This window comes from Emydura macquarii, unplaced genomic scaffold (genome assembly GCF_026122565.2).
Source record: "Emydura macquarii macquarii isolate MOO-44397 ecotype Brisbane River unplaced genomic scaffold, CSIRO-AGI_Emac_v2 contig_1253, whole genome shotgun sequence".
In the NCBI taxonomy this organism is placed as follows: Eukaryota; Metazoa; Chordata; order Testudines; family Chelidae; genus Emydura; species Emydura macquarii.
In genome coordinates this window covers 103,101,406-103,126,890 of record NW_027131390.1, presented here as the reverse complement: position 1 = coordinate 103,126,890, position 25,485 = coordinate 103,101,406, and the positions used below count along the sequence as shown (strand labels likewise).

Here is a 25,485-nt window from a genome sequence, read left to right as displayed (position 1 = left end):
CTGGTGCAGACAGACAGATGCTCAGGTCTTATCCTGAAATTCTACAGACTCCTCATGAGTGAAGTGCATGGAATTTAAACAGATCTTCCTTGGAAAGATGATGGGCTGAGTCGCTCTTGCTAGGATTTCAACCTGTGGTTCAAGGGAGTCCAGGCATTTCAAACCTCATGGTTAGATCTCAATATGTACTGGAGACACTTACAAGCAACAGCAGCAGAAATCTTGTGGTATAAAAGCTAGAATGAAGGCTACACAGATTAGGCCAAATTCATTCCACTCCATGGATGTCTGAGGGCTAAATTCACCCCTGGTGGCAGAAAGAAGGGAATGTGGCAGTAGTGTAAAGAAGCCCCAATCCATCAAAGTGCTTGCAGGGGGTGAGCGGCACCCCTGAAGTGGGCAGGGCTGGATGGAGGGAGGTCATGGCCAGGATAGCTGGGAGAAGATGTACTGATTCAATTAGTCTCCTCAGTGGCATTCCATTGGAAGGAATGCTGGGGGGCCACCAGCAGAAATTAAAGCTGCCCTATGTTGAGGGATCCCTTAAGGGAAGGTGGTAGTGCAAACCCCACTTGCCTTTCCTGCATAGCCCCCAAGTCAGCACAAGTTGCAACGCTGAAGCAGGCAGGATGCTCGAATGGAGCTAAAGCCAGCCCGGTGGAATTACAGCTGGGATGAACCACTATTTAACCTTTCAGACATGGTGCTGTCTGATGAGGAGCTCAGAGCCAATGCATCGTTCTCATCGGACTAGCACTTATGGGAGGAGAGGTCAGGAAACTTACCACACAGATTGCCATCTCCATTCTCTCGTTTTTGGTGCAGATGAGATCTGTTCTGCTCTGGTTCTTGACAGACATAAATTGTCATCTTAGGCCTTACATTTCTATGGGTTTAAAAACAGAAGGGCTAAATTCGTTATTAGCACCGTGAACCGGTTCACACCAACACCACAACACACTGGAACAGTTGTTGTGGACTCATGTGTGTATTACATAAATAGGCAGTTAAAAGGAATCTTGACATCAGCGTTTCAGAAGACTAGATGCCCCAGAAGATTTGGTAACAGAAGCTTCCTAATCCTGGGAGATGCTGGAAGAGATGCTGAGCATCTTCCACTTCTATGAAGCAAATAAGATTGAGGGTACTCAGCACCTCACAGGAGGTCCTTGGTACATAGAAGATTTAAGTCCCCACTTATTGGCTTGAAGCCAGCCACTGCCTCCTGATGAGGGTTAGGAGGCTTTTGTGGGCTTAGTCTTTTTAGCCCATTCAACTCTTGGTTTCTGCTGAGACAAAAAACATAGGTACCAGATGGGAGGTGAATACGTCTCTCTGCTGGGAAGCACACGGAGACCACTAATTGATTCCAAACAGATCACTGAAGAACCACATTATGCTTGACTTTTCACTCGTCTCTGACCCCATATTCTAACCCATACCTTATGGTGAAAAGCCCATTGCCAACCCCGAGCCAACTCGCCTCTCAGGAGGCTACTTTGAGGATTTTACAGAAGCTCTCCAACCAGAGACATTGGCTTCACGATGGAAGTGTCAATGGTAGTATCTGGAAGCGATAGGTACAAACCTTCCTTTGATTGCATTAAAGAGCCGAATTCCATCAGCAGGCCCACAGATCTGAACAAAATCTTCTTTGGACATCTTCAGTAAGTCAGCACCTAATATTTCAAGGTTATTTTTAGAGGTTAAACACCACAAAACAAAAAAGCTTCCAAATAATAAGAAACATGTACCATTGGAGCTGTTAAGAGATGCTGGATGAATAGTTAACATTTCCAGGGCATGCACTGCAATCAATCCTTCACAACACATTTTCTACAAGTCCACAGAATGGCCAGTAAGGAGCAGTGGTCCAAAGGAAGTGCTTTCGAGAACCAAATGCACAAGCTAGACTGAATTCCTGGTCTGTGGGCCAAAATCTGCTCTCAACCACATGAGTTAATAGGGTTTCAATGGAATAACACTAAACACAATTTGGCCATGCAACCTTTGCTGCCCTAGATGGCTAGAACTAATGAGTAGAAGACAGCTCTCTGCTGCACAGGGACATTTAAAAATGTCTGCGGTTGGCCGAGACTGTGGAGGACGTGTCTTTGTCTGTCTGTAACAACAACTTCTGAATGTCACATCTGATCAATTTCAAAATTTCAGTATGTTGTAATCACGTCATTCCCAGGATATTAGAAAGGCAAGGTGGGTGAGGTAATCTCTTTTATTGGGCTGACTTCTATTGGTGAGAGACAAGAATAGCTCTGTGTGAGTGAGCTAGAAAGCTTGTCTCTCTCACCAACAGAAGTTAGTCCAATAAGAGATAGAACCTCACCCACCTTGTCTCTCTAGAGAAAGTAGTCAGCAACAATGGAGAGATCCCTATTGATTTGGAAGAAAATGGGTGATACATGGAGTCCCTGCCTTCCGATTAGCACAGCCACAGGGTCAAGCACCTCTGCGATTTTCTAAAGATCAAACATCTGATTGATGGCATCCATTAATACCTTCCAACAAAACAATAGCTGATCAGTTTCCTAACAAAGTTTAGCTCGTTGACACTCTGACACCCTGAATGGATTTACCTCCCAGATTAAAAATGGTGGGGAGGGGAAGGGGAGAACAGGTGTGTGTACATGGGCCCAGGCAATGGAGGATCCTGGCATGGGAGGCACACAGAACCCCTAGTATGGGAGGGAAGGTTGGAATAGGGGTGCACACAGAGCTGCTAGCATGGGGGGAGGGTGGGAAGAGGGGGTGGACCCGGTATGAGAGGGGAAGTGGGAGGCAAACAGAACCCCTGCCAAGATGGGGGAGGGGATTGGTAGACAAGTTGCAGAGAGAGAGAGAGTCCCTGAAGCAGAGGGAGTTGCGAGGATGGCACACAGGGAGCTTGTGTGGAGGACAGAGGGATGCAAGAAGCCCCTGATGTGACCAATAAGCTCAGTCTCCACAGACTACCAAATTTATGACCTCAGGAGTACGTACCTTTACTTTAAAGATATTCATGGCTGGTTCCTTCCTCTAATGCTTGGTGAACGCTAGCTAAATGAGAACAGCCCACACACATTTCATGCACCAATGACTGAGTAGAATTTCAGTCACCAAGATTTTCAAAACCACGCTGCCCAAAATTAGACTCCCAAACCCATATTATGGCACCCAAATAAGTAGCCCAATTCACACAAGTGCTGAGTATCTAGCAGCTCCTATTGAGATTATTTAGGTGCCTAGATGGGGATTTAGGAATCTAACCTTAGGTTTTAGCATCCAGTTTTGGACACCCTGCCCAATCTTTTTTCGAGGTTCCTCCAAACCTCAGCTCACCGTTTTCTTTGGCAGACACCACCCACTTCCAAAGTATGATCCACACTTGTCACAGAAAAAAACCAAACGTATGGACCACTTAAACTCACCCGAGAAACTTGAGAAGAGTCTACAGAATGGAGAAAACCTATTACGATGAAGCCACTGCTGGACATCTTGAATAGAAGCAGAGGGAAGGAGGTGCTACATTGCAAAAAGAATAAGAGGGTCTTGAAATGAACTGTTCAGCAGTGTCCTAAAAAAAGAAAAGCACCACATTAACATGATCTCAAGTACTTACATCGTTGCTGGGAGGCAGGAGCTCCACTTGGTGGGTTGGAGAACTGTTGCTAAAAAAATCATATAAAGCAGGGAGAGAAAAAAACGTTATTTTAAAATTTACACTGAAAACTGTCGGTTGTCTTTCCCCACCTCCCCTTGTCTGGACCGTCAAGAATTGTATGTCAACTTGACATTTTTTCTCTGATTGGATCAGTTGTATTTTAAAATCAGTTGGGCAAAATTCTGCAGCTAAACTCTCATTGACGTTGGCCCCTTTGTTGTTGCTTTTCAAATCCATTTGGATGGAAAGCAGAGGGACTGTGTTGGAGAAGTTATTGCCTTCTAATCTCCCTCCCAAAGATCTTGCATTAACTCATCCAGAGGAATGTGCACCAAGGAAAAGGGCGCGGAAGGAACAGAGAAGTCCATCAGATTTAATAATCCCACTTCCATGGAATTAATCTGCAGCAGGCAGCAGAAAGCCATCATGGTTACTCTCAATGTCACATTCACAGAATAAAGCTAACCTCGACCCTGAACGGGTCATCAGCTGCACACATGCAATCCCACTGGCTTCTCTGGAGTTTGCAGAAGTGCAACTGATGGGATGATCAGGTCCCTGAAGCTCTGTAGTGAACTGAAACATCACAACAACTCTGAGGACACTTTCAGGTCTCTCCTATACTGGGAGGAAAACTGTGCTTACCAAACTGAGTTCTTTCTGAGCTCTAACTTTTCAGCAGAGCGAATCGCTATCCTAACACCATTCATGCTAAGAGGGTGACCTGCCAATGCGGGCAGGGCACAAACGTTTTACCCACCATGAGCCAAGCCCCTGATTCCATCACACTCCCAGTGAAGTTCACAGGAGTTTGCCTATGCAAAAACTGAGTAAGGAAAGAAGGACCCCAGGATCTGACTCCAGGGTTATTATTTTAAACAGGGCAAACTGTATTTGAACAATGTTAGCCCAAACTGGTTTAAACCATGTTTCCAATAAACAGTTTTATCCTCCAGTGTGGACGAGGCCTTTTAAAAAAGCCAAAGATTTGCCTGTACAGCTAATTATTTACCTTTGAATAAAAGTGAGCACTCCGAAGAGCTATCAGCTAGCCTGCTGGTATCTGGTTTTGCTATCTGAATTTTTCCCCTCCCTCGCAAGCCTAAATCTGTCTGTGCAGAGCAGAGATATTTTCAAGCCTGTTTCCATATACTATATTTCAAATGAGAATTCGCTTCACTAGATATCCATTATAAACACTTGAGACCTAATCCTGCCCTTGCTGACATCCAGAGCAGAGCTTCCACTGACCACCCCGTAGTCTCTCTCAGTGCAAAATATTATTCCCTTCCCCTGCTCAGTACAGCAAACAGATCAGGAATGTGTAATCAAACATTAAACTCCAAGGAGGTGGGAAATGCAGCCAGATCCCTGTGGGAATTAATTCTTGGGGGAAGAGTGGACTGTAAAAGTTGGAGTAAGTACAGAGTTCCGGGTCAAGTGCCCGGCTAAACTGCTTCTTGATCTATTATACAGTATCAAACCAATGTCATGATGCATGTCAACTGAGAAGATAAAGCATTTATTACATACCCATCTCCAAGGCTGAAGCTGTTTGGAGAACTGTTGTAACTTGGAGAAGGAGCGTTGTTCACTTGATAAGGCAAATCTGGCCACGGAGAACACTGCGTAAACAAAGCCAGTGGGAACACTGAGCAGAGCAGGCTTTCATCTAATTGGAAACAGGGGGCCCGATTCTTCTCTCTCACCACATAGAATCATAGACAATTAGGGTTGGAAGGGCCCTTAGGAGGTCATCTAGTCCAACCTCCTGCACATATGGCACTGTCACTCCATTAAGGTCAGCGAATTCACCCCCGGCTAACTGAGAGGAGGAGCAGGCCCAGGGATCTGTACTCTGCCTTTCCAAGAGGACTGAGGCAGTACCAGATTAGAAATAATTGTGCTTTCTCCAGGTCTTCCTTTTCACAAAGCCTGTCCCAAATGAACACTGAGCCAAACTGGGCTCTTGCTTACATCTGGGCAACGTCGATAAATCAATTCTCACTGAAAGCAGGATTTGGCCCATGACGCACAAGTTTTCCAGCTGCCAGATTCTGGTCTCAATTATAAATCCCAAGTAATTCCAGACTAGAATGACTAACTAGATGAACTAGACACACTTCAATGCAGGTTTATACCAGCATGAGAGCAGAATTTGTCCTGGCCCATTCCAAATTATCAGCAAAGGAAGTCAAGTTATAAATAGGTGCTATAGGAAAACCTAAGGCAGACAGACACAAGGCTATCAAAAACCATTGCAAACATAGGCCAGATTCTATACTCAGTTGCACTGGTGTAAATCCAAAGTAACTTTACTGAAGCCAGTGGAGTTGTTCTGGATTTAAATCACTAACCATCTATAGACTCTGGCCCTAGAGAGACAGCCTGTTAAGAGCCCATGAATATACTATGCAGTATCCCTGTTTGCAGTGATAAGGAAGGAGACAATCAGAGGCATTCCTGGACTTTTATCACCTCCACAAATACAACTTGAGCAAATATTTAATTCTTTAACAACCAGAGTTAGAAGATTTCCTGATTCAAAGTGCTAAAATGTATTGGTGGTAAAAGCAAGAGCTCTGTGTCTGCCCATGCTCTAGGATGAGGTCTCTTTGCACAGCAGGGTCTTACTAGCAGAGGCTACCAAATTATAGGACGTTATATTGTAGTTGAAACAACGAGAACCCTGTAGCATCTTAAAGACAAACACATTTCTGCTGGCATAAGCTTTTGTGGGCTGCAACCCACTTCCTCAGATGCATCTGAAAAAGTGGGTTACAGCCCATGAAAGCTTATGCCCGCAGAAATGTGTTCGTCTTTAAGGTGCTTACAGGGCTCTCGTTATTTTTGCTGTATACAGACTAACACGGCTACCCCTCTGGAACTTTTCCTATTGTAGTTGATTATTCCAAGTAACACTAGATCAAAACCAGTTGTCTTAGGGAACGGGAAGAGTTTATTTAAAATAGGCAAATAGAAAATGAAATTGTTATAAGAGTTCCAGTGAGTCCCTGTTCAAAGCAAAAACTAGGTTCTGGGACCAAACTGCCAGCCTGCAGACCATTCCCATAAGGGAGATGGTACCTGGCTCCTAAGCAGTTTATAGAGATACCCTTAGCTGGTGCTAGTGCAGCCCACCAAGGGTTTATGCACACGCTTTAGTACACAATTCAAGAAGAAAAAATAGACTTCACACGACCCATTCTACATGCAAAACATTCTTCAAATATGGGTCCATTGTGGAGTCAAGTCAGTAAAGACTGAGTTCACTCTAATGGCTTGTTCTAAAGGATATCCATGAAGAAATGGAAATTGCCAATTGGATCAGACCATGTCCAGCATCCTGTCTTTGACATTAGCCAATACCCGATGGTTCAGAGGGAAGCGTTATACGGAGGGGACAGCTCATGGATGGTAAGTCTTTCTTTAACCTAGTTAATGATTGGTTTATGCCCTGAAGCAAAAGGGTTCAATAGCCCTTATACATTTTAGTCCCATGTAATATAGCTTTTTATGAAAAAGTTTAATCCTTTTTATAGTCTCATCAACCTCCCAGTCTCAGTGAGACCTTGCAGAGTGGAGCCCCACAAACTAAACTCTGTGCAAAACTCTTGTATCATTTTAAGTTTGTTGCCCAGCATATTAAACCAGTGTGCCGTACGCGGCTGACATCTTACCTCTGTGAGAATGGTCGTATCATAAGAGGGCTGGTATTTCTCCTTCTCTTGAGCAGTCTTCTTCTCCATTTTCTCTCGGTCAGTTTTCTGCTTTCTGTCAGCTCCCTTAGGCTATAAGCACAGAGCACAAGCTTTTCCTTATGCCCAGATTTCCAGGGTGGGTAACAGGGGGCCATAGGTTTCATCTGATCTGTGCACAAAACCCTCATTGACATCAATGGGCATTCTACACATGAATCAAGGGCAGGACAAGGCCTCTATTTTCCAAGCAGCTGTTCATATAAAAATCTCTACTGTATCTAGAACAGCCTTTGCTAATATTGCCATGTCGGTAGGATTTCCTAAACATGTTGACTGCTACACAATCTATGTTTTGACAGATTTGATACTGTTTTAGAGCCTGAATCTATGATGGAATTACACACTTTAATGAGCACCTGTGTTATTTCTCCAGGAACTGTAGATATTATAAAAACTAAAGTGGGGTCAGAGCGGATCACCAAATTCGGCCCCCTCTTTTCTCCCCCCACCCACAAATCTATGGGGAAGTTTAGATTCAGATCGAACAGAAAGCCTTTTCACCAGTGCTGAAATGGATTAGTGTAGCTGCTCATACTAGGTTTGCCCAGAAGCTTCAAACGTGAACAGAGAACTAGGCTCTCCCTCTCCATTGTGCGGCACGGAGGGGAACGACTCGCAACATTTAAGGCCCTTCTTGAGTGCTTATCAAAGAACAGTCTAGGGAGTAGTTATGCTCCCACTACTCAGAAAGGACTAAGAAAGAATAAACTAAGCCAAAGAAAGAGCCATATTCTGCTCTCAGCTCTATGGGCGTAAATCCAGAGTATGCCACCAAAGACAGTGGAAATACTCTGGATTTATACAGTGCAATAGAGCAAATGTTGGGCTTGGTATCGGAACAGGAAGTTACAGAAGTTACCAAGTGCCTGGACTGTAAGAGGTGGAATACATGCATCATCTTTAGGGCTAACTCTTTCCCCCCATTTGTGTCTTAATGGGCAACATCTTTTGCGGTTGTAGAGACTGATAGGACAGCTCTATTCTGGGTGTTGGAGCCTTCCCCAGTAGCTGTTATCTACCCCTCCCCTCCAGCAGAGCAGGTTGTTTAAAAATCCAGATAGCAAAAAGGACTGAGATCTGGGCTATGTTCAATGAGCTGTGGGCTGATCTCTTTCTGAGTGCATGATGTCGATCCACGTGCAGTGCAGTTTAAGCCCGGGTTGCTAGCTACTACCAGGATATTGTGCCTTTTTCCATCAGGGTTACTATTGATAAGAGTATGAGTGTTTAATACCTTTATTCTTTGGCATTATTGTAATGCTTGAAATACGAATACAAACCTTAAACACAGCAAGATCAACATTCTCCATGTCACATACTCCACAGAGAATTTGGAAAAACCAAACTAGCCCATACCTTGAACACTTTGATCTGGCAGCTTGCAGAATGCAAGTGTTCAGTATATTCGCCATTCTCATTCTGTTTAAAAGTGTCGATTTGTATCCGGAAGGGCACTCCTTTCTCTCCGCCATGTTTCCTGGGTGTAAATTCTGTGCTGATACAATGTACCTGGCAAAACAGACGCTGTGTTTATAACTAGAGATGGCTCAATGCTGCAGAAAAAAATTAGAATTTCAAGCTCCTAAAGTTCAAGGGACTGGGATTTCAAGTTTAATTCCAGCCTCTCTCTATTTTGTGGAGTTCATAACAAAAATCAAGGAGAATTCAGAAGAACAGAATGGAGAAAAACTGAACCTATAGAAAAGCAGGCTTTGGCCTTGCTTCAGATACATACAGATTTTAAAACTAAACGAACACTTGAGAATAAGGATGGGAAAGCCCCATAAAATCTGAGATTTTGTAAACATTGTGAGCCATTTGGGGGGTCTGTAAAACTAGAGTTTGTGACCTTCCCCCCCATAAATGAAACCCATCTTTAAGAGGAGAGTGGATACTTAAAGAGACATTCAGCTCATTCTACCCCAACAAAGCCTGTGCTATGTGCTAAGAATAGAAGACGCAACCCCCCCCCCACACACACACACACACCCGAAAAAGCCAGATTGGCACATGTGAGTATCCTATAAATAGAACATCAATGCACACATTCATGGATGGAGCCTGGGTATTTTTGTTAGTATATTTCTTTCCCATACCTCAGCTACTTTATCAGTCTCTGTGTATCACTATTAGGCATCATACCATTCCATTTACTGTACGTAAATCCATTTATTCCTTACCTGAATGAAGGCAGATGCTCTTTTGGATGGATCCCACAGAAATTCAACAGTGTTTAGCTGGGTCGGACTGGCCCTGGGATCTAAGATACCGACCGACAGTGGGATATCTGTAGAAGAAAACCCCTAAAATTTTAAAAATATTAAATTGAAGATGACAAACCAAATTTTCACACAGTCCCCAGATTCATTTGAAAAGCCAAGACATACAAACAACATATCCAGTTTAAACCAGTGCTGCTGTGCTTTCTTCCACCCCTCCCCACACATGCATGCCCGCTCAGTTATAGTTTTTCTAAGAAAGCAAACTCTGAAGAATACTTCACGCAGCTCATAGCCAGCTTCCAAACATCGTCTGGGAACCACAATGAAATAGTCTCACCTATATCAAGGATGCGGTCCCCAGGCCGACTCCATCTCCAGCCTTCCAGCTGCTGGTGCTCTGTGTATTGGAGACGCCGGTCATGGAAAACCACACGAAGGATGCTCTGTTAAGAGAGGAAGGCAAGATGAATTAGGTGAGCCAGAGTCTCCTTTCCTGAGATGATTTTGGTTTCCCAGGGTCTGAGAGATGGGGGTCTGATCTGTTCCTCCTCCACGTGTCTCACTCCCATTGAGGAGGAGAATCCCAATGAAAACTACCCATCTCCGTTTATGTCATATTCCTAATGGGACCATTGAGAGATGGTTCATCAAGGCAATGCTCTCTTTGCACTTCAAAGGCCAGGTCAGTGGGAATTTGCCTTGATTTCAGCAATCGATGGCCAAGCCACTGATGTAGGGTTTGCTCCAGTGCAGCTCTTCAGGCATACACCAGGAAAGCCTCCATTTATACCACCAGAGCTAGCTCCACTTTCACTTCAGGTTTGGACTGCCACATCTACATCAATAGCCAGAGACCAATGGCCAGAATCAGGGCAAACGCCCAATGCAGGCAAAGCCAAAGAGACTTAGCACGAATGTATCACTTTGCACTCTCATGAGCTAATTATCCCTCACCTCCCAGTTTCCAAAGGAAGTCCATTGTCTTGCTGTTGCCATCCATTCAGAATGGAAGTGAGAGATTAATTTTGCATATAAAATTAGAGAAAGGCCCAAACCAAAACCTAGATCCAAGCACGCATTTGCTCTCCTAGCAAGAGAGCGTGTGGGCAACTCTGAACCCAAAGCCACATTTTATAAATCCTTCCTGTAATGGACTGAATAAAAACATGGAATCCAAATATGCTTCAACTTTGGAGATGGTCTAAATCCAGATCTGGCCCCTCTCCCTCTCTAATGAGAACCCTGGATCAGAACCACAAGAATTTGGGCCAGGAGGGCTTGACATCAGAACCAAGATACTAAGATCTGGATCCAAATTTTGCAAAATCCCTGTATTTGTAAAAAAAATCAAAACCCCAGAGTCAAACAACCCAGAACTCAGGATGTAGTTCTGTATGTTGTGGGTTGGGTCCATCACGAACGTAAACTTGAGCTGTGTAAAACATGTGTAAAGCTGGGGTCCTCTTTATGAACATGTATCTGAGCCCAGGTGCATTGAACCTTGGGTCGGTTTCTTAGCTTTGCACAGAGTAGCTAGGAGACAAAGCGACGCTCAATGGTTTCAGCCCAGGTTAGCTTTGAATTTTGGGATTCATCTGAACCCAAAACTCAGAGTAAAACTCGGAGGGCCCGACTGTAACCAAATCAAAGGTTTAGAGGAAACGCTGCAAAGCAAAACTCCAGCGTCATATGCAGCTCTAACAAACTCAGTCCTGCTCCCATTAAAGTCAATGGCAAAATATCTCCCATTGTCCTCCATGATAAGCAAGGTCAGGGCTTTTATTTGTATCTGTATGTAGTAGCAGGAAGAAAAGAAATCTATATTTCTCCTTACCTTTACATATTTTGTGTTTAAATCTTGAAACTCTCCCAATTTCCTATTCTCAAGTAGACGGATTTCATAAGACTGACCTAGAGTTTAAGGAAACATTTCCAAGGTGTTTAACATGTTGTAGCAATGAGAGAGTCATGCTGGCATTTATGTTGCTAATAAAGCATAAGACTGATCAGGGAAGGCTCATTCTTGGCAACATAACGCATTTGTCCCATTATTGAGTGGGCATTAACGCCGAGCACAAATTTAAGGGAAAGGATGGCCCTGGAGTGGCCATTAGGAGATTTGGGCTCATTTCCCAGCTCTGCCACAGACTTCCTGTTTGATTCTGGGAAAGTCTCACTTAATCTTTGTGCTGACATCCCCCACGTAAAACGGAGACAATAGCACTTATTCCTTTAGCTGTCTTGTCTACTTGCTCTAAGTACTGAAGTCTCTTGCTATATGTATGTACAGTACCTAGCGCAATAGGACCTCGGGGCTCTACTAGAAAGCAAGGGATAATAATTTCAGGCTGATCTTGCTGTCCTTATCAGGAGCTTCAATCGGCTTTTTGAATGCACAGGGATCACAAGAATAGGCTTGATTGTGGCCTTCCAACACACGCAAATTAGCTCTGACACTTGTTCGCGCTGGACCAGCGGTGATGGTTTCCTGTCACTATGAGGGATTCAAATCCAAGTATTTGTTTCTCCCACATTAAGAAATTTGCTGATAGTCCTTTATGCTGATGCTATTGTCCAGAACTGATAAGCCACCTGAAGATACCAGAATCTGGACAGTGCAATGAACCTTTTGTGTAGAACCCCACTCTGTGTAGTAAACCAGGGCCTGAACAAGGGCATCGCATGATCAATACGATAAATGTGTATCTACTCCCTTCATTCACAATAGCTGGTTTTTCCAGTTCATCTTGTTCTCCCTGTCCCTCTCCACAACCCCTTTTAGTGAAGAATGCAGATCATCCTAGAGCAAGGCAATCTGAAATGGTGATTGGTTCAAATTCTCCAGCTTAACCAATGTCATCTTAACACCGATCTCCCAAAAGATACATCTGCCCCCAAGCAGCGGTCACCAGGAAAGGAAAAATGCTACATTTCTGGACCCAAAATCTGTAAAGAGCAGTAGATTTATGACAGCAGAACTAATAGAAAGGTATTGCATTAGAGTCAGGTTCCTCTTGGGAATCGTAGTATCGCAGGTTGGCAATGTAAGTGTAGGCGATGTCACTGGAGTGCAGGATAGTCCAAGTTTATTCGGCTGGCTGGAAAAATAGAGTAGAAAGGCCATATTCTAGCTTCAATGTTTGCACACCACTCCCACAGGAGGTCAATAGGAGTTGCACAAGCAGGCTCTGACACTTGAATCCAACAACTGGCTAAAGGAGAAAAGGAAACCACATGTAGCTACAGATTAATTACTAGGTGCTAGAAACATAAAATTCTCCACCCACATTTCGCAAAACCAGCCATTTTTACTGCCAAGAAGAACTATATCATGTGGCAAAACTGAGGTCATTGGGTTTAAAGAGGATAGTGTCTGTAATCAATAATCCCAGCACGCAATGCCATGGTCATCCTGTGCTTGTACCAAGGAAATAGTCCACTGAGTATCATCTTGATCAGCAGTGTAACGTCATTCACATGGCAATTTCAGAGACCTTTAGTTCACTGAAACACAACAGAAATGCCAGGTGTTTTATACAGAGTTCATAACAAAACTGCATAAGGATATGCTTGACTTTAAGCACGTGAGTAACTCCACTTACTTCACTAGAACTTAAAGCACAGCACATGCTTAGTGCTTTGCACAATTGGGACCTCACTTTCCTCAGATCCCTCTAAGGCATTCCTGGAATTCCCACCAGAAAAAAAAAAAAAAAAAAAGCCCCAAGGTTCATTTACAGAAAATTCAGTAATTTACTGGAAGGCACAGACAAGTAATTGCATGTGGGTGGGAGATGGACGATGTGACCATAAATGGGAAGGGAGATGGGCCAAGATAATCCTTCTATTAAGGAGAACGTTAAACCAGGGATTCTCACATTCTCCCATAAGTGCCCTACATCACCTGTCAAGTGTTAATGCAAAGGAACCAGCTCTGCGTAATCCAAAGCGATGCACAAGAAGATCAAGTGGAGAGGTACTGCATTCAAAATACTCACAGGGCCCAATTCAGATCCCACTTAATCTGGTATAACTTACAAGTATCCCACCAAAGCCCATGGTGTTACACTAGTGTGAGATCAGACCCATACACTTTGCAATATTCTTTGTCACACCAGACCCAGCCTGTTCCCAGTGCCTATTTCGTTAGAGCAGGAAGCGTTTGACAAAGCCAAATGGAAACACTTGGACCATTTAAGATGGCTCCGTTTGGATCTAGCTTTCATTGGTAGCATGACTTCACACACCTCTTTGCCTCAACGGATTTAGTTCCTCTCAAATTCCTCTTGCATTGACAGAACTTTACTGTGCAAATATTAACCCAGATAATCATCATCACACAAAGCCTACTTTATGGTATGAGAGACCACAAGCTTCCCTAGAGGTAGACGGGTCTTTTTAGCCTCTTGTTTGACAGATGGGGAACTGAGATAGAGAGGCTAAGTGACTGACAAGGCCACAGAGTGAGCCAGTGCCAGAACCAGGCCTAGAACTCAGGAGTTGCTGGTTCCCAGCCAAATGCTCAGGGTACCAGACAGCTCGTCACTTAGCGGAACGTTTGTTACAGATGCTGCCACCAGCCACTATTGTCCAGTCTTGGTTTGCCATTAGCAGTTCACATAAGACAAAAGAGCTTAATGGGCATAAGAAAGTTGATCCCACTCCCTCTACTGACACCAGTGACATGTTGGTTTATCTGGTGAATCCAGAAACCTGTGCACCATGTGTTTTCCTACAAACAACAAACAAAATATTCATATTCTGGATACAAAATGAAGGCCTGAATGGGCAAAAGTTCCATGCATGAAATTACCATTGAAGTCAGCAGAAGTTCTGCTTGGATCAGACCTCAAACTGGATAGAAACAAGAGGTTCGGCTCTTTAATAAATCTTGCCTCCAAGAAGGCCTGTTATTTTAATATTATGGAAGCCAAAAGGTATTGTATATTTTGGTGCAAAATATTTTGGTCATCCGAAAGAAGCCACTGAATTTAATATGGACTCCCTGAAAAACAGCATTCAAAAGGTTATTCATGCATTAACTGGTTCCCCTTCAACCTGAGTGTTAAACACAGATTCCGCCACAAAATAAGTATATATTAAGAATGTTCCTAGCTGATCTTCCTACACATAAATCTCCTCTGCAAAACACTTCCCTTCCAAACTTCAGAATACAGGTCAGGTTAACATTCAGACCAGCATTCCCCTAACTGTCACCAACGCTAGAACAGGACATGAACCGGACCTGATTTAAGGGCAACGGTACCAGCACAGATGTATTGATATCTTCTTTCTTCTTCTCTTCTTTTCTGCCACTTTTCCTGCTGAGAATCCCTGCGGCAGCACATAGAGTAGGGAGGACCAGACCTCCCTTTCTTCTTCAACGGATTTAATCTCCTCCTGGGGGATTCCCAAAGTTCTAAGGCTAGCTGGGAGGTAGAATCTCTCCAGTGTGTCCTGGGTCGGCCTTGGGGCCTCCTCCCAGTGGGACATGCCTAGTAGAGTTCCAAAGGAAGCCGACCAGGCTGCATCCTTATCAGGTACCCAAACCACCTCAGCTGACTCCTCTCCATCTGGAAGTGTAGCGACTCTACTCTAAGGCTCTCCCAAACAGCCAAGTCCCTCACCCTGTCTCACAGAGTCAGCCCAGCCACCCTGCAGAGAAACCTCATTTCCGCCGCTTGTACCCATGATCTCGTCCTTTCGGTCATTACCTAAAGTTCATGACCCTAGGTGAGGATGGGGATGCAGATTGACCTGTAAATGGAGAGCTTTGTCCGAAAACTCAGCTCCCGTTTCACCATCACGGATCCGTACAGCACCTGCATCACTGCCCCCGCCAAACCAACCCATTGCCAGTCTCTCACTCCCTATTACCATCACTCATGAACAACAGATACTTAAACTCTTCCACTAAAGGCAGCTGCTCCTTCTTCACCTGGAGGGAACACTCCACTGTCTTCCAGGAAAGAACGTGTTGACAAAGAAGCGAACATGCTCACTCTTTGCAAAACCTGCCCTCAGGTCACAAATAAGGAGAATCTGAATTAACCCAGTAATTAGGGTTCTAGTCTCTTCTCAGTTATACAGTGCAACCACACTGAGTGAGAAGGATCTGGCCTTATACCAACATGACGGATATTTTCTTCCATGGATACTACTTCGGTACAGATAATACTTCAGGTATCACATTCTAAAATATATACCTTCCTTATGGTTTAATCCACTGCATTAACTCGACGGGGCATTTCTTTGGTTCATCGCTGATGCTATACTAGCTAAAACTAGGTCCATCTTTCAACACGGTTGATAAAAATTGTAGCATAGACAGGGCCCAGACCTTCATGCATTTTTACCATAGCGTTGTCTAGACCAGCTCTGAGCAGGGTTACATAATACAGTGGTAAAGATACCCAAGCCCTGTCTGCACTACAGCTTCCAGCAGTGGCTAAGCTGCACCAGTGGAGAATTACATATAGTCCCACTTTCGCTATTGTAGGCATCCTGTTGAAGCTGTTCCACCGTGTATAAATAATTGTAGAGTCATTAGACTTGTTCTCCCTCTCTGGCCTAGAGTCCAGTGGCTGGGACACCCACCTAGGAGGTGGGAGATCCAGAATTCAGTCCCCTTGCTCTTGTGACTCTATATTTATACCCACTGGAACAGCTTCAACAGGAGAGACTAAGGGACCCCCCATGTCAGAATCTCTCATAGATCCATGGTGAGAACACACTCCTCAGAGGTGAGAGAGACTGCTGGTCTAATCCCTTCTACCACAGGGAGAGGCAGAGGATAGGCGTTCAGATGCTTGGAGCGTGGCAGCAGTGCAAACACTCAGAGGTAGAAAACTGGGCACCAAGGAAACTTTTACCTTGAAAGTTTAGGCAAATACAGAGTTCAGCGGGAGTGTTGGGGAGCGCAGTGGAGCCTAAAACTGGGACTTGGCACCTATGTTGCAGGATGTGTCTACATTGCAATTAAAAACCTGCAGCTGGCCTGGGCCAGTTGACTCGGGCTCAAGCTAAGAGGCTGTTTAACTGCAGTGTAGACATTTGGGCTCCGGGACCTTCTCACCAGCCAGGGAAAGTCTACACGGCAGTTAAACAGCCCTTTAGCCCGAGCCAGAGTCAGCTCAGACAGGCCAGCCATGGGTGTCTAGACATACCCTCAGTGGATCTGGCCCAAACAGCCTTGTCTTCACTGTGTTTTTTCCTCAGACTAGCTTACACGTGTTCGTTACCCTGAGGTAAAAAAAAATTACACCTTCTTTTAAGCGGCGAAGACTAGGCCAAAAAGAGTCAATTTGCCTCACACTTCACTGAAATCTTCATTGGAACCAGCCTAGCCTCTGACTTAGCTTTATTAGAGCTAGTCTTTAAGGAGGACGTTGTATGGAAGTCTGTATTTAAAAAGGGCAGTTTCTGAACACCAGACATTTACACAAACCCATTACTAGGAAGGAGTGTATGTAATGTTGTCCCTAGTCTTATTTGTAGAACAAAGCAGTAAACCACCCAGGCACACAATGTTCCTAACTTGTACTTCACGAAGCAACTCCACCTGTCTTAAAAGAGATTTATAGGCAGTTTAATTTGGTAACTTTTATTGTCCCTGACAATTAATGTAGCATAAAATGTAATTGTTGTTGTCATTAGCAAACTTCTGGCATCCATGTACTTTTGTCCCAAAGGTAAGGATGACAAAGATGACACTTAAGCGGGCACTAGACTAGTTTACATGTTAAAAAGGGAAAAGCACAACACTTAATTCCATTACGCTTCAGCGAGTTCATTGCTGGACTTTAGTCATTAGCAATCCTAGGAGTTTGGATTGGAAGAGGAATTGTTATTTTAAAATCAGAGGTTACATTTTGTAAAAGCACTGAACTCTTCCCCGCAGAACTACAAATCCTTTGGCAGTGATCAGTTTGGCTTTACATTGCCAATGCCATTTACACTGCAATGTCTCGGTTTTCTACAACACACGTTAACATGTTATGCCAGTGCTTCCCAGCCTGTGGCCCGGACGCCAAAAGTGACCCATGGGATCTTTCAAACTGGCCCGCAGTTTGCTGCAGTCTGCTAGCTGCAGAAGAGAGCCACTGTCTAAGGACCCAAGTGAAGCGTACGGGGCTACAGGACACATGCAGTTTCCCTGCTGTCTGGCTACAGTGGGGGAGAGAAGGGGGAAGAAGGGCGCTGCTGGTGGAGCAGCCAGGACCAACCATGCTTGAGGAGGGGCAGGACTCTAAAAATCAGTGCCTTATGGTTTGGCCTGCTCTTCACAGGCCACCCACCATGACTTAGCTGCCAGGCCATGAGCTTCAGCGTGTAGTGACAGTCACTCAACTACACTAGTGCTTTGTCTGTGAGTGTGTGACATACGGTGAGTAATCTGTAGGTGTCAAATAGTGAATGTAAAAATGAGCACAGGAGCATCAAAATGTTTACTTTAAATAGGTAGTGATTGGCAGTCCTTAATGGTGTATACGTCAATACATTTTTTATGAATTGATAAGACCGGTGGCTCTTTTCAGAGCTGTAAAAGTGGTATTTGTGGCCCTCAAGCCAAACAAGTTGGGAACCATTGTATTATGCTGATTTCCACTGATGGCTTCAGTATCCCAAACCAACAGGCTCCAGGCCTGTTTAGAAAAGTAATTTAGCTCACCTAGCTAGACTATAAGAGTATGTATTCGCCAAATCACTGGAAGCCAGAGAGGAAAAATATACCCTCTTCCTTAATATGAGATCCGAACGACACAAAGAGGAACCTAGGTATAATCAGACTAGAAACTGTTTGAGGATTAAGCTAAACTATGGGCCACACTCATAAAAATTCCATTTAGCAACTTAACAAGGACATGCCAGATGCAGCATTGATAAAGGTGAAAGAATGTGCCCAACTGAATGCAGCTGGGAGGGGAAGGAAGGGAAAAGCCACTTCTCCAAAACTCAAGCACGCACAAGGCAGGCAAAACACCTTAATGACACCATTCAGAGGGATGTGCATTCAGAGAGACTTTCAGCAGGTTCCTCAATAAATCCTCTGGCTAAAGTAGCAAGATAGTTTCAGGGCATGGGGCCAACGGATTATACACCCTTTACACGAAACACCTGCTTCAGACAGAGACAAGCAGAAGTGAAGCCCTGAATCCTGTATACAGCCTGTGCACGCTGGCATTAGCAGCGCCAGGAGGGTGAAAAGTCTCCCATCTTTGGAAGCTGCTGTGTGGTTGCTTACTGCAGCCTCAGGGCTGAGTAAGCTCAACAGATGCAGCCTGGGAAGTTTAGCCAGAGGATGTTGGGGATCAACTCGCTATGTGACAGGCCACTCTCAAATCTCCTTCTGTGCTAAGAGGATGGAACCCCGGGGGCAGGGAGAACAACTTTGGGGGTGCCAGGGAAATACAGCTCCCACGTGTCATCATGTCCCACTCTGTTCAAGGGTCTTCCACAGCCCTTCCTGGGACCAGAGAATTATGCTCACAGTCAGTTTCTGCCCGGCTTTTCATTGCAGCCAAGAGAGAGGGGATGGAGGAATAATACAATGAAGTGCAGCTCAGGTGTTCTAGTACCAATTCACATAACCGACCTTCCAGCAGTTCCTGTATCAGTCTCCTCTTCTGGCTTCTTCTGGCCTCTTTACAGCCATTTGTCCCCTCCCTCTTTCTTCTGCCCTCCCCCCCTCATGCACAGTTTTTCCTTCCTGTACCTCTTAACTCACACTCAGGAGTCAGGTTTGTTGGAGGGAAGGCTCACCACCTTTATTTTCTGCACCAGCACTCAGCTCAGCCCGAGACTGCTCCGATTTCTGCAAACAAACAATCTAGTTCACATTGGGCACGCACAGAGATTTACGAGGATTAAAATGACATCATCTCATTTGCACTGTCACAGAGACCCTGTGTTCCAGTTAAGTTAATAACTGATCGAAGGCAAATACTTTTTTGAACGAAGAGCATCTAATCAGCCCCCAGGTTCTGAAACACTTTCCAGTTCCTAAATGAGTCATCAGAACTTAAGCTCAGCTCTGTGTATAGCTGGTTCATTTCCTTGGGTGACAGCAGATATCACTTACTCTGGGTTGATTATAGTAGGGTGGCTGTTACTTGGCCTTGGCTGGTGCCTATAATGATTTTACTAGCAGGGGAGATAATCCTCTCTCTTCCTCGGGGAAAAATTTTCTCCTTTGCCTTCTGTATCAATAAGGATCTAGCATGTTTCAGGTGTCTTGAGTAAATCTCAATTACATGTTCAGTACCTCTGACTGTCCAGATCCGAGCGTGTCTTCACACACTCTGCCGCTGGGATAAAGGCCCTTGCTGGCTTCCAGCCGATATGGCTGTCCTGGTATGCAGCTGATGCCATTTGTTGCACAAGTTTCCTAGCTGCAAGTTTTGACAGTGGGATTATGATGTCTGTCATGGTAAGATTTTTTCTTTTGTAAAAAAAAGTATTTGCTCATGTTTCCCAGGTAACCAAGAGGAAGGAGGGTTTTGTGGTTGGGATGCTGCAGTGGGACTCAGAAGAGGTGGGGTCCAATTCCGAGCTCCGCCATAGGTTTCCAACGTGATGTTGGGCAAGTCGCTTAATCCTTCTCTACCTCGGTTTTCAATCTGTAAAATGGGGATAATGCACCGTCTCCCAAATTTGTCTGTCTTGTCTATTTAGATAAACTATTGGGGACAGGGACTTGCGTATTAAGTTTGTATAGTATCTTGCACCTTTAGCTTGGTGGGGGTCTCTCTCCACTACTGCAATACAAACAAACAATAATGAGCTCTAGTGGAAAGAAAAGTCCCAATTTGTCTGCTGACTAGCACCTGTGCTGGAAAAGCCAGTCCACCTACTAGCACACTTTGAAGATACAGTAGGACAGATTCTGTGTCACGTGTAGCTTTCATGAAAATTTGTTTACTGTCTGAATAGCTCTCACACAAACCATTACTCGGTGTTTACTAGGAATAATGAGCTAGAATGGAGTAACAGCCTCTTTAATACAAAAGATAGACCATATCATTACAACATTACAAGGCTCGTATTTCCAGAGAGAATAATGTTTTCTATGTAAGCACAGAACAGGTGCAGGGCATTATTGTTAGCAGCAGTGCAACCTTCCCTGCGTTGCCCCATCAGAGCACATTAACCCTGACCTGGAGGCTTCTCACCTAGGGAAAAGGATGTATTGTAGTGCCTGGTCATTCACTCCTTGCTCTCTCCATGAAAAATAACCAGATTAAGAGTGCTAGTCAGTGCCAGATGTGCTGTGCAGAGGACGAACCTGCGGCGTGGATAGCTGCCATTAAGAAGTAGCCGGAGACCCTTAGCTCATTTCACATACAGCACATACAAGCCTGGGGCACTAAGCTACAAGACTAGTTGGTACATCAGCACAAGAAGCATCCCCCTCTGGTTCCTGAAACATCCAATCTAACAAATGCAGGGTACTTGGAGTAAAGAAATGAAGTGAAGGAGCCCCCTCAGAAGGTGGCGATTACAAACATCTCTACAGCATTCAGATCAGGTATTGGCATTTCCCTCATTGATCTACAGAGCCAAGCAACCAGCAGACAGGTTTGTCAAAACAAGGATCCACAATGCCCCCCTGAACTGCTTATTCATGACCTCAAGGGCAGGTTTTGAAGACACTTCGAGGTAGAACAGTGGATTGGAAAACTACTCTATCCCCTTGGATTGACAGGTGCTTTCATTCCGAAATCAAACGCAGCAGAAACGTAGGAGAAACTTCAGCACCACAGTTACAAACATCCAAAGTTAGAGATGAAAGGTACCTAGAGCAAATAAAATAAGGTTCATGTAATGTTCCAGAAGGCTTGCTGACTGTCACCAGTGAAACACAGAGTCCAATCCTGCAGTCTACACTCAGTCTTGAGTCTGGTCTCTTTACTGCAGCATAAATCCACAGCCTTCAATAGCTACAGCTGTTTGACATCGTGTGAGCGTAGAACCAGGTCCAGTGGTTTCAGCAGAAGTTTGGCCTGACTAAGGACTGCAAACACACGGACTTCAATTTAATCCAGATGAGACTCAAAGAGAGGCTAGCAGGAAGGATAGAAAACGCTCCAAGCTTAAAGGGCAGCCATGAGATTCTTGCTTCCAATGGACAGTTGTGCTCTGATGCTCTGCTTATTCCAAGTCGCTTGTCAACTGAAGCAAGATGGATGGTGACCTGAGGGATGGTATGGTTTGGAGATAGCACCGTGCATCTTGAGGAAGTAAAGCTGACAAACACATGTGAGAGGCAAGGAAATGCAAAATGAAGGGGCTGGAGTAGGACACCAAGAACCTATCCAGACTTGCTTGTAATGGAGGTAAGAGGGCCAATTCCATCCCCTGAGCTTGAGAAGTGCCAACAGAAGGACAAAAAGAGAGTCTCAACAGCTGGTCATGAAAGTGAAGACAAAGAACCACCAACTTTACAAACAATTCTTAGAAATGATGGGAAGCCAGGGACAGCCCAGAAATGTGTCAAAGAGGAGGGATTCTGTGGCATTGGCAGAGCTCATATTAGCTAAGGGTAGGCCAGAAGGGAACTTAATCCTTGGACAGGACCCTAAGCCTTCCAATAATTGCAGTGACAATTAGAAAAACAGCCAATTTCTCAGGGAGACGCAAAATGAAAAACAGTATTCTTGCAAATGAAGCTATAATTAACCAAGAACCACATCCAGCCAGAGCTGGTCTCCTAGCTTTCTGTTCACTTGGTTTAGGCAAATAAAAGACTGTTCCAGGAAACATACAAACATTCAAGCACAGTCATGACCCTATAAAAACTCAGTTCCGTGAGAGTTAGTGTCAATACAAAACAGCTTTCCTCTTTTCATAAATCACCAAGTATAAAAATCCAGGTCTCCAGCTATAGAATTGTCTTGTGGCCAGATCTGGAGATTTAAAATATAACCAAGGCAATGGATTTCTTTCTACTTCCTCCTCTAGATAGCTCTATCTCCTCCCCAGACCATTAGGATTTCAGGGGGTCTTCTTCAATCACCTCTCACATTCTTGTACTTCCCACTCCTTTTCTCTATGTGAGTTCTTAGCGCATGTTGTCTGCTGGCTACAGCAGAACACTAGGCAGCTGATTTTCAAATTCGGCTGTCTGGGCACACCTGCCATTGGCACACACATCTCCAAACATGAACAAGTGCATTGGTGTTTGCACATTTGCATACCTGGGCTTGAGATGCAAGATTCCTGGGTTCCCTCCCAGGAACTGCCACTGACTCCCTAGATGACCTGGGGCAAATCTATTTTGTGCCTCACTTTAACCCATCTGTAATATATTGCTTGTTCACGCACACACCCCACTCTCGCAGGGTTGCCAACTCTCTCAATTTTAATCACAATTCTTGCAATATTTGGCCTTTTTCTTAAAGTCCCATCTCCTGGAATCAGGTGATTACATGAGTATCAAAGCTCTCATTTAAAAAAAAAAAAGAAAAAAAAAAAAGGTTTCTAGCCCTCACGGTCGCGGATAAATTATTCAAAGTTAAATCTGTAAGGTTAAAAAAACAAAAAACAAAAAAAAAAAAAACCACAGGCAAGTGAAAAAGATCCCAACATTTATTTTTTCTTTAAAAAAGTTTCAATTTTGGGTTTTGTTTTTTTGTTTGTTTGTTTGTTTTTTTAAAAAAACACCTGGAGTTGGTGCTACAGATAACTCTTAGTCACAGCGGTTATTTACAGTTGATCAACATGCTGTGAGATCTTCAGCTGGAAGACACTATAAAGGACAATTATTATTGCCTCCTTTGTCTTATTATCACCAATCAGATCTGCTGTCAGTGCCTGGCCTGCTCTGCTCGCACTACCTCCTGCTGGGACAATTGCTGGAACTCACTTTCATTGGCCCTTTTTTCACATTCAGGATGATAACCAAGCTGAAAAATATTTCCAACCAGTTCTAGCCAAATTCAGCTGTAAGATGTCTTGCATCCACTGCTACAAACCCCGGAAAACACAACTGCATCAAGACACCTTGCCAATGGGATAATTCGTAGTAGGGCTGCTGCTAGAGAAGACGTTTTAGACAATCCACAGCAGGCATTGAAACAGTGCTAAAAAAAAAAAAAAAAAAAAAACAGGCTAGTTGCAACAGTGATAAAAAACAGTTGGCCCAAAAGCTTCTATTTTAGAAGAGTGGCGTCTAGCAAGGCTCTGGCTCCAGCTTCACACTGAATGCAGAAGCACAGGGCGGAGACTGCAAGAAACAAGGGTAAGGGAGTCAGTCTCTGGAGTGCAGACGGGGTGGATCGCAATATTCAGTTATTTCAGCTGTAGGCTGGGTCTCTAACTGCAGCCAACAAGAATCTAGGATTTCAACGTTTTGCAAATGAGCTTGTCCTCGTATCAACTTAATACAACAGTTAGACTCAATGCCTCGTTGTACCTCAAACCCTCTCCACCGATCTCACTGGCCACATTGTCCTCTCATAACCTGGGCATCCTCTTCAGCTCCACCCTCACTGCCCCCTCCAGGGGAATCCATTCCAAACCTCTTCCTCCATAACAATTGACCTTTTCTCTGTCTGCACAGCTAAAAACAATTCCTGACCCTAGTCATCTGTCCCTAGAGTACCAGAACCTTCCCCATGTGGCCTCCCTGACACCCATCTGGGCCCCCTCTAGTCGATGCTTCTTCCTTATCAGTTGTTCCTATCAGCCCCCTCTAATTCTCTACAGGCTCTTTCACCACTACATTAAGTTCAAGGTTCTTGCCATCACGTTCTAGACTCTACATAGTTCTGCCCACCCTCTCTTACCCATCCCTCCTTGTTCCTTCATTCAATCAACAACGCCAGTCATGTCAGATTCCTGAGCTTTCTTCCAAGTTTGCCCCTACACATGGAACATCTTTCCTACGCCACAAATCCCCCTCCCACCCACCCACAAATCCCCTCCCACCCACACACTCCCTGTCCATCCCCTTCACTGAGCCGTATTTGGCATTGGTTTGTGAGCTCCTCGGGGAGCAGATCTGGCCTTTTTATCCCAAAGTGGAAGCTTTCCATAGCTCAGGACTCAGGAACAGTTCCAATGGAGAAAGACATTTTTCCTCAAAACCAAATGGGATTAGTCTAAAAGACTTCAATTTTTGGTTTAAATTAGCCGATGCACGTCCTACTTTTCTACTCCAGAGAAGTCAGTGCTCCCACGAGACTTTAGACACAAAAGTAATGGGAACGAGACCTTTAGAAATACTCCTCTCTATGAGTTGACAAACAAGCACCCATTTAAATCAGACTTTGTCATCTGCCAATTCAAAAGGACTCTGTCCGGTGGGATTACAAGACAAATTATGATTTATTTTTAAACTTAGTATAAAACCATTGCTTGGACACGCACAAGAGAAACGTAGCGAATCTGGATGGAAGGCGGAATTTAAAATTGCTTCCCCCCACCCCACAAGAGATACCCCAGAAATATCACCGTAAAACAATCCCTGGACCAATACAAGCTTTGGCTTTTGCTCAGGAAAGGCCACAGCTAGAGACATGCTAGCTAGGCTCTGGCACCTTTCCCTAACAAGCAAGGACAAAGGATTTTTTGTCCGAGGGATATAGTATACAGCCATGCCCTATCTACCAGAGATGGGCTATATCCTATCTTTCCTATTGGGAGGGGCACTGTGTGGAGCACAGAGCAGAGCTGGCTGCAAGTGTAAACTGAGAGACAACCCCCTGGAGCGGCATCAAAGAGGTGCACACCTTGAACGTGGGTGAATTCATCTGCGTACACAGAGCCAACCACTTAAGCTGGCCCTTGGTGCAGATCTCAATTTCAAGAGGGTATTCTCGTCACTTTGGGCACATCTACACTT

At 44.5% G+C, this 25,485-nt stretch overlaps 1 protein-coding gene across 4 annotated transcripts in view; it reads right to left on the bottom strand.

The window, feature by feature from the left end:
* TFCP2L1 (transcription factor CP2 like 1) overlaps positions 1-25,485 on the bottom strand; it is a 44,470-nt gene that overhangs the window by 10,165 nt on the left and 8,820 nt on the right. For 3 of the 4 annotated variants that reach the window (XM_067549655.1, XM_067549656.1, XM_067549657.1), the window contains exons 3-12: positions 11,476-11,552; positions 9,979-10,084; positions 9,600-9,706; positions 8,776-8,928; positions 7,339-7,449; positions 5,192-5,283; positions 3,617-3,665; positions 3,426-3,519; positions 1,589-1,679; positions 786-886 (exon numbers count right to left, since the gene is read on the bottom strand). In XM_067549655.1, the coding sequence (XP_067405756.1) occupies positions 786-886; positions 1,589-1,679; positions 3,426-3,519; positions 3,617-3,665; positions 5,192-5,283; positions 7,339-7,449; positions 8,776-8,928; positions 9,600-9,706; positions 9,979-10,084; positions 11,476-11,552 (981 nt within the window). The remainder of the gene's footprint in view (positions 1-785; positions 887-1,588; positions 1,680-3,425; positions 3,520-3,616; positions 3,666-5,191; positions 5,284-7,338; positions 7,450-8,775; positions 8,929-9,599; positions 9,707-9,978; positions 10,085-11,475; positions 11,553-25,485) is intronic. The other variant, XM_067549659.1, reaches the window with a different exon arrangement.